At 33.8% G+C, this 13,935-nt stretch overlaps 1 protein-coding gene across 1 annotated transcript; it reads left to right on the forward strand.

Annotated features, from left to right (window-relative positions):
* Positions 1-2,865: 2,865 nt before the first annotated feature.
* Positions 2,866-12,285, forward strand: JCHAIN (joining chain of multimeric IgA and IgM). Its single transcript, XM_082463975.1, has 4 exons — positions 2,866-3,055; positions 6,903-7,029; positions 10,679-10,759; positions 11,351-12,285. The coding sequence occupies exons 1-4, from the start codon at positions 2,992-2,994 to the stop codon at positions 11,553-11,555; spliced, it is 477 nt and encodes a 158-aa protein (XP_082320101.1). The 5' UTR covers positions 2,866-2,991; the 3' UTR covers positions 11,556-12,285.
* Positions 12,286-13,935: the final 1,650 nt, after the last annotated feature.

Raw genomic sequence — 13,935 nt, forward strand, 5'->3', positions numbered from 1 at the left:
GCTCCCAATTATTTAACTCACTTGAATGGATACATTTTTTAGTAGGAAGAACAAAATCAGAGATGAAGTGGTTTAAAAATTAAACCAGACCTACTAAGAAGATTATGAAACAATTCACCTATAAAACATAAATAGAAGTGAATATAAGCCTCAGCTAAGTGATTTCCAATGTAAGCCCATTTGTTTAAAAAAATTACCTTTATTAGCTTCTGGCTCTTCCATAGTTAATGCTGCTAGTTATGCCCCCTCCCCACAGGCTTCTAGTGTACCAATTTTCAAATTTTAGTGTACATCAATCAACTGGAAGACTTTTTAAAAATATGTATTTCAAGGTCACATCTCTAGAAATTCTGATAGGGTGTAGCCAGGAAATCTATTTTTTTTTTTTTTTTAACATCTTTATTTAAGTATAATTGCCTTACAATGGTGTGTTAGCTTCTGCTTTATAACAAAGTGAATCAGTTATACATATACAATATGTTCCCATTTCTCTTCCCTCTTGCATCTCCCTCCCTCCCACCCTCCCCATCCCATCCCTCTAGGTGGTCACAAGGCACCGAGCTGATCTCCCTGTGCTATGCGGCTGCTTCCCACTAGTTATCTATTTTACATTTGGTAGTGTATATATGTCCATGACACTCTCTTACCCTGTCACATCTCACCCCACCCCCTCCCCATATCCTCAAGTCCATTCTCTAGTAGGTCTGTGTCTTTATTCCTGTCTTGCCACTAGGTTCTTCATGGCCTTTTTTTTTTTTTTTTTTCCCTTAGATTCCGTATATATGTGTTAGCATACTGTATTTGTTTTTCTCTTTCTGACTTACTTCACTCTGTATGACAGACTCTAACTCCATCCACCTCATTACAAATACCTCCATTTCATTTCTTTTTATGGCTGAGTAATATTCCATTGTATATATGTGCCACATCTTCTTTATCCATTCATCTGTCGATGGACATTTAGATTGCTTCCATGTCCTGGCTATTGTAAATAGAGCTGCAATGAACATTTTGGTACATGACTCTTTTTGACCTATGGTTTTCTCAGGGTATATGCCCAGTAGTGGGATTGCTGGGTCGTATGGTAGTTCTATTTGTAGTTTTTTAAGGAACCTCCATACTGTTCTCCATAGTGGCTGTATCAATTTACATTCCCACCAACAGTGCAAGAGTGTTCCCTTTCCTCCACACCCTCTCCAGCATTTATTGTTTCTAGGAAATCTATATTTTGACTAATACTCTAGGGAGGATGACCCCGGGACCACACTTGACAAAACACTTGTCCTGATCCTATATTGCATGTATAGGTAACTCTCTTCTGGTAGCAAAAGTGCCACTTGGCACTGCCCACACTATTTTTATTAAAATAATTTATTTTAGATGCATGGTTTACATAATAGAATTACAAAACTATAAGGTTGAAAGAATAGAAATCAAATATAGAGCTTTTCTTTAGCTTAGTAATTATATGTCAGTCTTGGCTTTTATAAAAAATAAGTTTTGGGGGAGGCTTTAATTTGTCTCCAGAGATTTATCCAACTTGCTTGTTGGGGAGGCAGTCTACCCTTGAGTTTATTTTCAAGGAAATAATGGCTTAAAAAATGTATCCAACTAACTTCTAATTACTCTTTTTTTTGGAGTGATATAATAAATCAGTTATTTAGATCTTAAGTGGTTGATATTTGTTTTGACATCCTGACCACACACTAAAATAATGAGCTTTCAGATGTTTCTTTTTCTATAAGATATAATTATTCATGTGAATCCAGTATATTTTTCTTAACCTCAAATAGTTTCTAAGTCCTATGAAAGTAGAAATTAAAATGAGAACAAAGTTTGACAGTGCAATAATATTGTGTGTTCTAGTGCCTGGCACTTTGTCCTTGCTAGACATTCAGTACGTGTTGACTGAAGGAGTACAATTATGTGCTAGTCTTTAATAGCTTTCATTCTGCCATTTTTTACGGCCAGCTGTGAAATCTGCTTGCCTACTTATGGTCCTGAAGTATTTCTTTACTAACTCTCAAAATTCTAGGAGATCCTTAAAAAATTAGAGAACTGAAAACCAAAAGTAACATATATTTGATGTTGTATAATTGTAGCCAACTCTGCCTAAGAGACATTCTAGCATGTTGGGGTAGGAGGTAGGGGGATGCCCTATCCAAAAGCTCAGGGTTTTTTTTTTGTTTGTTTTTTACACTAATTAATGAAAAAAATTTATAAGCAGTACTGTGGTGATTCAGTTTTCTGTTCAGACATCTCAAACACACATCATTTCATGGATTTACAATTCTGAAAGGTGTAACTGGGTGAGCAAATACAGGGTCTGCTTTAATACTATCAAATTGAAACATGGCAACTGATAACATCTAGCATCCACCTGTTTCTAATTCCAGTTCCACATTTGAACTTATAAAATAACTGAAAATAATGAGAATATATATATATATTATATATATAATCTATAATCTGTATGTTAAACCTGGTAACTTGGTTAATGAAGGACTAGAAGAAAATGTTGACATAAAATGCAATTGGAACCTTAAAGGGCTTTAATTCTTTCCTCCTCCTTCTCTCTCCTTCATTTATTGTTCCAGGCACAACAAGTATCATATTATGTTTGACTTGAAAACTTTATTATCGAGGTAATAACGTTGAGAATCCCCATTTAAACATTCTTAATGGACTACTGCCTTGAAATTATTAGTCTTCTGATTCAATTATATAGAATAAATGTAAAATAAAAAGTGATTGCACCAAAACATGGCTTTAGGGGATATTTTGGAAGAAAATACGTAAATCTGAGCCATAATTTCTTTCCAGTGCAGTATTTAAATTTCAGACTTCAACCGCAGTTGTGATTGTTTTTAGTTTGTTAGCTGCCTGGAGTGTTATTTTAAGAAAGCAGAAGCACCGTCATTTGCACACTCCTTATAGATCACACACTTTAACCCTGACTTTTTAGCTCCAGTTTTTCAAAAGAAAGTCAAGATGAAGAACTATTTGCTTTTCTGGGGAGTCCTGGCCATTTTTGTTATGGCTGTTCTTGTGACAGGTATGTGGTATTTGAGAATGAACCCAGATAAAAGGAAAAATAGAACACAGATCTGTTCTTCAGATTTAAACATTTATAATTGTGTTTTGGTTGGACAGCTAGCTGGCTACTTTTTTCTAGCATGTCTTAATCTTTGTATGAGCAGTGATATTTACATGGACAAGACTCATTGTAATTCTTTTTATTCTTTTTTCTCTTATTTGTTTGCCTACTACAACCTAGAGAATAAGAAAGTAGATATTTCTGGATAAGTACAGATAGCTATACTTACACGAATACCCATATTGAATCTTGAAAATCAGTAATCTTCTCCTTGAGTGTCTCAAATTTATATTCTGGAGAAATGAAGTAATAATTATTATAAATACAATATAGAGTACATTGGGATTTTATTTCCCCAGAGAGCTTGGTATTAATACGTTCTAACAACGTTCCTGGATCTGAGCCTACAGATTTATTATGACCCTTTAACAATGTTTAATGTTGTACACGTTTCCTATAACTTGATGGCTGAACTTCAGTTATTTTGTTTATTAACTTTTCAAACTATTATAGAAAATGGATTATTTTCTGAATATAGAAGTACAGTGTTTAATAATTTTCATCTAGAAGGGCATATGAATTAGAAGTGATATAATTTGGCTGGTTTGTTCTAAGACTTACTGAGTTTATTCTTTTTTTTTTGATCTCATTCTTATTTCAAGACAGAGTATGATGTAATTAAGAACAGTGATTTTACATATAGTTTATACTAATTTAGCATTAAGAATAATGAATTTCTAATAATATTTAAAACATAAAGATATTAGTAGTAAACCATGTATATGTACCTATACGTATATATAAATACATACGTTTATAACATATTTATATACCTATAAACATATGTGAAACATATATATAGCTACATATGTATAAAAGAGCTATAATTTATTGAGTACATACTGTATTCTAGGTATTATGCTAACTGCTTTACATATACTATTCCATTTAATTCTCACAATAACCATTTGAGGGTAGGTACTATTATTGTTTCTGACATATAGTTGAGCCCATTGAAATTTAGAAAGATGAAGTAACTTACCTAAGGTCATACAACAAGCATGTGGTAGGTAGAACCCAGGCCATCAGACACTATAGTCCACACTCCTAACTACTATCCTATTCTTCCTGTATAAGAGAATCACCTTTTAGTAAACTCATTATGTTCATATCTAATATGTATTATGTCTATTTTCTAATTCGTTTGAATTGAATTAAATTTAACAAATATTTATTGAGCACCTACTATCTTTCAGGTGCTCTTGGAATAAAGTAAGGCATAGTCTACAATGACAGGTTTATTAGGAAAAATACTGCTTGTCGAGGAAACAGAATGTTAGAATGTTATAAGTCTTGGTGAATTGAAAGTATTTGTACATTTTTCTGGTAGGTGTATTAGGCTACCTAGTATTTTTATATAGTAACAGTAATGATGGTTTTTTCCTAGGTTTCTGGCAAGAAAATATATGTCATAACTAAAATACAGGTATTTTCTATTTAAGACTTAATGGTCAAGTCACTACTTGACTCAATCTGTATTTTTTGGTCAGGCATTACATGCTCATTTCTATTTTATTGAGAGAAAACATTTAAGAGTCATGAATACAGGAGGAGGGAAAGGACATCATTTAAGTCATCTTACTCTTCAGAAAATTAAGAAGAATTATATCATTGTCTTAAATTGCTTCGTAATGATTTTTCTCCAATACCATATAGACTTTTATCAGAAGATTTATTAAGAACTTATGAATAATGGCATAATAATGCATTATAAAGTACTTCAAAACAATTATAAGTACAATAGCAATGGTCTTAAAATGTTTTTGTAATGACTGTTATCATTAAGACTGAAATACTGCAGTTAGCTCCTTTCTGCTCTGGGATCGTCACCAGAATAATTAGATTTCCAGTTACAATTATATCTATCCTTATCATTTAACCTTTATAACTTGAATTTGTGTGCTAAGTCTTTGTTTTTTTAATTGAGGCTTGATGGAAGGAAATTTTAAAGGTCACTTAGCTAAAATTATAGGAATGAAAAAGATATTTAACATCATTATTATTGTTTAATTAACACTATTAAATAAAGCTATTTATTTTTGGGGGGGAGTGGATTGTCACTTTTTATTTATGTCTTACATTGTTTTAATTTTTTACAATAATTTTTCAACTTTTTAAAGAAAAAACAATTTTTTTTACTCAGGTTCTTATGCATTTTAAGAAAGATGAAATGACACTGTTTTCCGCCCACTACATATATTAGAAGCATCTTCTTTTTTTTTTATTAAAAATTTTTACAAGACAAGGAAAGACTGAGGAACTGTCACAGATTAGAGTACATACATATATACTAAGGAGACACAACAACTAAATCAAATGTGGGATCCCAGATTGGATCCTAGGACAGGAAAAGAATAGTGGAAAAACTGGTCAAATCTGAATTAGGTCTGTAGTTTAGTTTATAGTATTGTATCAGTGTTACTTTCCTCATTTTGATAACTGTACTATGGTTATGTAAGTTGTAAATATTAGGGGAAATTAGGTGAAGGATATATGAGAACTTTCTGTACTATTTTTGCAAATTTTCTGTAAGACTAAAATCATTTCAGAATAAAAAAATGTAAAACTTTTTTTATATATTCCGGAACTTAATTCACTATTTTCCTTTCCAAGCTTGCTTTTTTTTTCTGTGTTCCCTATATTTATTAATGGGATTATTAGTTTCCTAGTCACCAGTAAAGCTATTTATTATTAACTCTTCAGGTATCTGTTAACTGATCTAAGTCCAGATAATAAGAAATTTTCTTTGTTAATTCTTTGCAGCACTTACCCGACCTCATTGTCTAATATTCAGATTAGACAATAAATGTTGACATTCAGAGTTAAGGCTTTAATAGTCATCTGTGTATAATATTCAGATTAGATAATAAATGTTGACATTCAGAGTTAAGGCTTTAATAGTCATCTGTGTATTCACTCATTCATTTATTATTTTTTTCTGTACACATGCATATTATATTAAATAGAACTTGTTCCTCACAATATATTCTAAATTGTTTTAGCAAATTTATAGCACCTTATGTCTATATATATTGTATCTTTAAAAATAATTCTTATAAGAAATATTAATAAATATAGCACTTATTATTTTATTGTATTAAATCATTATACTATGATAACCTGAATGTTATTATGAAAAAGAAGAATATAAGTTTAGGAAACTTTTAGTGGAGAATATTTAAAGTCTTACAAAATAAGGTTATCTTTGGGAAAATATGCATGTTCTTAGTTCTAATGCAATCTAAGGAAAAAAGAAAGTATAACTGGGAGTTTAGGAAGGACGTGACACTTCAAACTGGGTTTATTATAAAGGCTAATGTTACTTTTTGTTCACTTTTGAATAAATTTCTCTGGTCTGAGAGAAATCCAGTTTAGATTTTTGTTTTCTTTCTCATTTTGGCATTTGGCACTGATTTTTACAAAGCCACATCATTCAGAGGGTTGTGCCTCTATTAATAGCTTTAGATTAAAATCAGAATTCTTTCAGTCAGGTTAGAAAGACCATGGACTGGTCCAAGGGAAGGAGAGAAAATTCCTTTTGGAGTTCATTTGGATTTCCTTCACTACGCTGTGAGATTCCACTTAGCTATTTTAGATTAGGAAAAAGAACAAATGGAGAAAGCCGAAACTGATCAACCATAAAACTTAAGTTTTCTGCTGGGGGGAGGGGCATATATTAACTCGATAGAAAGTATAAAGATAGACTTTCGTTTACCTTTCTTCTTAATATGTATTATCTTTCAAGCCCAAGATGAAGATGAAAGGACTGTTCTTGTTGACAACAAGTGTAAGTGTGCCCGGATTACTTCCAGGATCATCCCTTCTGCTGAAGATCCTAGTCAAGACATTGTGGAGAGAAACATCAGAATTATGTATGTGGTATTTCATGTTGCATTTTTTCATATTGTGAGCAGAGATACTTTCTGATATTAGCAATTGTTTGCATGTGATACCTATATCTTTGCCCTTCTTTTTGGTGTGTAGCACCTTACATTAGTTGAATCTGGTTAATGGGCTTGAGCCAATTATGTAGAAGTTGGGAGCAGGAACAAAGGTTTCCAGGCAACCTAAAACCAGTCAGCTAGATCAAATAATAACTGAAGGTCGAATCTAGTCATCAACATGCCCTGTTTATACGGAGTTATTTCAATTTGAATCAGAACTTTTAGTTGCCCTTGATCAGTTCAAAGTGAAACTTGAGATAACATTAAAAGGCTTGTTTTGTACCATATATGGACCACAGAGTATTTCACTTTGTACTCAACTGCCGGTCTCCATAAAAGTAAGGTAGACTAATCAAATTGACTAAATTAATTTCGTCTACACTTGTATATTGGACTTCAGATATTTATTTCATTTCACACATAGTCTGTCATAAAGTCTTATTTGACAGCAAAAATGCTAATAATACTTAAGAGCTGAGATTCCTATTGGATCTAGTCATTAATGTCTTCCTTGTGAACTACTTCTACCTTGAATAGCCTCCCCCCAAATCAAACACCTCTTACTGAAACAGAACATAGCACTCGATCCCATTTAATCAATGGGAGAAGTATAATATGCTTAAGAATTTGTTTCGAGTTCTGGCTGTCACTAAATAGCTATGTGCCCTGGTATGCTAGTTACTTAACCAATCTAAACTTCAACTTTCTCATCTTTACTAATAGGAAAATAATATGTATCTCATAGGGTTATTGTAAAGATAAATTGAGAAGATCTATTCCTTTTAAAGACTGTGTAGTTCCTGGCACATTTTCAAAACATATTTGCTGTTACTTATTCACCTAACCTATGTGCCAGTTATCATTATGTCACTATCCTTCTTAAAATCCCTTTGCTGGTTCCCATAATGTTGTTACTAGGATAAATTACGAACGTCTCAGCCTGACCTATAACGCTCGGCAAAACTCTCAAGCTCTTCCATTGCCACTATTTTTTTCACCTCATGTTTGAAAAGCCAGTACATTGCAGTACCTTTATTTCCTCACACTCACAGTGCTCTCTTCCTCTTCCGTTTTTGCATAACCTAGTTCCTATGCTTGAAGAACTCTTTCTCCCACCCCTCTTAGCCTGGTTAACTCCTTACCCTGCATGTCTTAGCTTGGACATCTCTTCCTCTAGCAAATTTTCTCTGACCACAGAGTCTGTACCACATAGCTCCCTGTTAAGGGTGGAACAATTGGAGAAGCATGTAACTTGATGGGATGGCATCCATGACTCTGGCACCTAAACCATGTTGAAGAGGAGTGTCTATCTTATGTTTAAATCTCCAGGGGACGGATTTAAAATGGCACACCAGGATTCTCTAATTTATCTTTTTCTTCTATTACATGATTCTTTTTATGATATATTATTTATTAAAATCAGGCAATTCAGTTACTTATGCCACTTCCCTGATGTGTATTGATGCTTCCCTAATCTTATTTCTGTAAGTTTTATTATCATTGCTGTGTCATTATGGCATTATTCCCAACTCCATCACTTACTAATGATGTGACTTTGGGCAAGTTACGTAACTAATTTGAGCCTGTTTCCTAAACTGAAAAAAAGGAATAATTATATAGGTATGTATATATACACATGTACTTCATAAGGTTGTGAGGATTAAATATAGTAATGTATAAAAGCACCTAGAACAGTGTTTGGCCCATGGTGAAACACTCATACATGTTTATTCCCTTATTTTTCTCATTATTTAAAGCATTTTTTAATACTACTAGAGATTTTACAATGTAATAAAGAGTTGATCATTCATTCATTAATTTGGCAAACACTTATTGAGTGCTTCTGAAAGCCACTGAGGATTGGAGCTGGGGATAAAATAATGCATATAAAACACAGTCCATGCCATCAGAGAATTTACAGTCTAGTAGGGAACTTTAAATAATTGAAAAGGCGGTTTCAATACAGTATTGTAAATGCTATGACAAGAGTAGGCATAGGATGTTATAGGAGAACGAAGCGGGGGCACCCAGTCCAGTCCTTGGGGGAGGTGGGAGAGTGGCAGGGGGAGGCGGGAGAGGGTATTTGGAGTAAGTGGTAGAAGTGGATGATGGCTGTTAGCTGACTGAACTGGAGTTAGCTAGGTAAGTGTGTGTGGGGGAACGGCAGGGTTGATAGGTGAAGCAGCTCATGCCAGGAAAAGGAAACAGGGTTGCTGTGAGGATTATATGAGATCATCATGTTAGCATGTTTATCATAGGTACCAGGCACACTGTAAGTGCTTAGTAAATGTTAGAACTGTTATTGTTTTTGTCATTGTTAAGACTTGGAGATGAGAAAATCGTGGTAAGTTTGTGCAATTGCAAGCAGCTGTTTACAGCTGGCACATGTTATAAAGAGGGTGGTGTGGTGAGAGATAAGGCTGGAGAGTTAGAGGTATTTCACGTAGTGTCTTCTATGCCATCTTAATGATACCCTGTTTTCTAGGGGGAGACAGTGTAGGTTTTAAGCAGAGAAGGAAATTAGGCTTGTATTTTAAAAAGACTGTTTTGACAATAATGTGGCTAATATATTGGAGAGGTCAAGACTGAAGGAGGGTATTGCTGCAAACTAGGAGAGAAATGGTGGTGTCCTGATGAAGTAGCTGGAGTTCACAGATGCAAAGAATCAGAATCAATTGAACTGTGAGATGGATTAGATATAGGTCATGACAGAGAGGGAAGACTGAGGGTGGTATCCAAGTTTTTGGCTTGGATATCTATGTGGATAATATTGCTAAATACTGAGTTAGGAAACATGAGTTTTTGTTGTTGTTGTTTTTTGTATTTTTTGGTAGGGAGGGATGCATATGATGAGGAGTGGTGACATAGATGAAAAGATGTAAAATTTAATGAAATCATCTGAACTAGTTGATGTGTAATTTTTCATGGAACATCTCCAAATCAAGAGGTCTGGATTCCAGTTCCAGCTTTACTACTTAGTAGCTGTGTGACCTTGGGTAGGTCACCAACCTCTTTGATTTATAATTACTGCATTTCTAAAATGTGGATATTAGTATCTGTCCATTCATTCCATAAATATTGAACATATTCTACATGCCACACATGTAGCAAGGCACTGGGAATGTGTAAACGTTTTTGCTTCAAGGAATTTATAGAATCTAGAAGCAACTACTGTGTAGGTAAACAACTGTAATATGGCATTTGTTATAATAAGATATAAGAAACTTTAATGAGACTACAGAGGAAGGAGTTTATTGAGGGGTGGGGATGGGATCAAGGTAAAAATCAGAGAGAAGGTAAAACTTGAGCTTATTTTTAAAGGAAAAGCAGGGATTTGCCAAGTAATCAAAGATAGTTGACAGAGGAGTTGTTGTGAGGTTTATTTTGAATGACAGTGTTTGAAGTGTAACAATTACTGTGAAATCTGAGTAATAGTATTACTAAAGAGTGTTTATAGAGTGCTAAATGTCCGAATGAAACAGTAAGTACTGTCCTAGCAATATACCTATTACCAAAAATAGCAATATCTGCTAATTTCATTATTCTTCTTTGTTTTCTTTCTTTCTTTTTTTTTTAGTGTTCCTCTGAACAGCAGGGAGAATATCTCTGATCCTACCTCACCCCTGAGAACCAAATTTGTGTACCATTTGTCCGACCTGTAAGAGATTTTCCTTCATACTAATACAGATATTGAAGTCAATAACTTTTAATTAAATTGTTAGTAAGAATGTTTTTGAAAACAAATTGGGTTATAAACATTTACCAATATAATTTGAACTTTTGAATACATTAATTCCTATGTTAATCATTAGGTATCATAAATTCATAAAACTTTATCACAGATAAAAGTTAGCTGTAAATTTATTCTAAAGATGAAATTATTGCCATTAGTACAAAGGACCAATTTGTCTTTATAGTTCAATAATTCAGACACATTAACATGCAGGTGTTTCTTTGGAAGCTATAGAATCCAGCATAAAAAATTAAAGAACAAACCCTTCTTTGTTTCTATAAATAACTCATTTACTCCTAGTACCTCACAATCATATTATCATATTATTAATTATATTGCTTACTTTCAACTGAAGGTTGAAAAATTACGTAAATAATTCTGTATTATAGAGACGTTGAAGTCTGAAAGGAGTCACCCTTTGTCGGAACTAATTGATTTTGGATAGAAATGTATAGTTACTCAGATTCTGAGACAACATTTGATGGGGGTTGTCTAATGCATATATTTGTTTTTCAGCTGTAAAAAATGTGATCTTACAGAAGTGGAGCTGGATAATCAAGTAGTTACTGCCACCCAGAGCAATATCTGTGATGAAGACATTGAGACTTGTTACACTTATGACAGAAACAAGTGCTATACAAACAGGGTCCCACTTACCTATGGTGGTAAGACCAAAATAGTGGAAACAGCTTTGACCCCGGATTCCTGCTATCCTGACTAATTTAAGTCATTGCTGACTGCACAACTCCTTATCTTGAAAGGCTCTCCATTTTAATTCCAGGTAGTTAATATATTTACTACCAATGAATTTGAAACCATGATTTTGTTTTTTGGATAATATAAAACTAACTATCCCACTCCTCCCCACCCCTCTGCCCCCGGGCAAATAACTGAAATAGGAGCATTGTTATTTTTTAAGGTAAATTTCTAGCATTTAAAAAAATAGACAAGGGGAGAAAATAAAACTCAAAAGAGTAAAAATCAGGAGACATAATTAAATTTTGCCTTTTTTTTTTTTTTTTTTTTGGCTTTGCCCTGGAGAGCCTGAGCTTTTGCACATTCTATACTATTCTCTTTAAAAAAAGTATCACTGTGCAGAGAAAATTTATATGTAAATATAGGTCAATTGTTTGTCTTCATTAGAAAAATAATAATTGGAAAACATGTTTTGGAAATATTCATAAAATAATTTAAAATGGGATCTCTAATATTTATGAAACCAATTAGCTGAAAGTGACATAATTAAGTGTATAATTGAAAAATATATTTTGATATAACAGATTTGGAGCAAATGATATGGATTTTTTTAATAAAATTTTTTTGATAATCAGGATAGTGTGAGAAATTCCCATTAGAAATCACCTCTGTTATAACTGAATCTAACAAATTATGTATTCCAAAATATGTATTCTCCAGCACAGTTTGAACAATTAAATAGATTCATAAGCATATACCTGTGTGAAATAATTTACTGGAAAAAAGTTTGCTTGTGTTAACTTTGCTGTATGTAAGTTAAAATATCATTTATGGGACTTCCCTGGTGGTGCAGTGGTTAAGAATCCGCCTGCCAATGCAGGGGACACAGGTTCATGCCCTGGTCCGGGAAGATCCCACATTCCGCGTAGCAACTAAGCCTGTGCGCCACAACTACTGAGCCTGTGCTCTAGAGCCCACGAGCCATAACTACTGAGCCCACATGCCACAACTCCTGAAGCCTGTGCGCCTAGAGCCCTGCCCCGCAACAAGAGAAGCCACTGCAATGAGAAGCCCACGTGCCGCAACCAGAGAAAGCCCGTCACAGCAACGAAGACCCAGTGCAGCCAAAAATAAATAAATAAACAAACAAACAAATAAATAAAAATATCATTTATTACTGAGGAACAGTTTGTAAGTATAATTATGCATTAATCACTGAATTCAAACCTGTAATATTTGAGGTAGCTTTGTCTTTTTATACCTAAAATTAAATAAAAAGGCCAAGTCCATCCTGACAAATACAGTGTTTCTCATGGCACATAAAACTTCTTTATGGCAGAAAGTCAAGGCCAATTGGCATACATATCTAAGACTACTGTGGAAAGTAAATGCTGACCCTGCATTTAAAATAATGAGAGGCTGATTAGTAAAATCAGTTTCTTGAAGAAACATTGTTCTGTTTTCTTTTTTTTTCAAGTGGTAATAGTCATTTTTAATAACTTCCACTGTGTTCATACTGATTATTCAGTGTTTTTTTTTTTTTTTTTAGGGATAAGGCTCCGACACTCTGGTGCTTCAGTAGGAATCATAGTTTTGACATGCTAAAGACAAATCATTCTTGACCAATCTTCAATCTGGTATGTGGTTTTAGCCAAGAATTTGAACTTTATTTAATCAGTAAACAGTTACTGAATATTTACCACATGCGAGGAACTCTGCTAGATTTTTGGTGATTGATCTGTGATAAGTGCCCTCAAGATAGTGCCACTCACTTCCTAGACTTCTGCTCAGTTGGACCCCAATTCAGTAACAATCTTCACCATGAAGCTCACCCTGACTACTTAAAAAAAAAATTGCAAATCCTATTCCCTATCTTGGTTTATTCCACCCCCATGTGCTTATCACTCTCTAGCAGACTATATCATTTTACTTATATATTATGTTTATGGTGTCTCCTCCAACAATGCATAAGCGCCACAAGCACAGCCGTTTTTATTTTGCCCATTGATGTATCCCCAGCACTGGGAAGGGTGTCTGGCACGTAGAGGAGCTCAATAAATAGTTGTTGAATGAATGAATATGAGTACAGCTTAGTTGAGGAAACAAGACATATGCACAATCACAATCACTTGGCAGAATCACGTAAAGCAAATAAATAGGTTTCGAAGTATTCTGAGAATTTATGGGAGGCTTCTCCCCCAGTTTTATTGAGATATAACTGACATACAACTTTGTATAAGTTTTATTTTAAGGTGTACAGCAGAATGACTTCACATACTTATCTATTGTGAAATTGTTACCACAATAAGTTTAGTTAACATCCATCACCTCATATAGGTACAAATTTTTTTTCCCTTGTGATGAGAACTTTTAGGGGGAGACTGTTTCTGAAGAGGCTCCTCTAC

The sequence above is a fragment of the Balaenoptera physalus genome (genome assembly GCF_965194825.1).
Source record: "Balaenoptera physalus genome assembly, chromosome: 5".
In the NCBI taxonomy this organism is placed as follows: domain Eukaryota; kingdom Metazoa; phylum Chordata; class Mammalia; order Artiodactyla; family Balaenopteridae; genus Balaenoptera; species Balaenoptera physalus.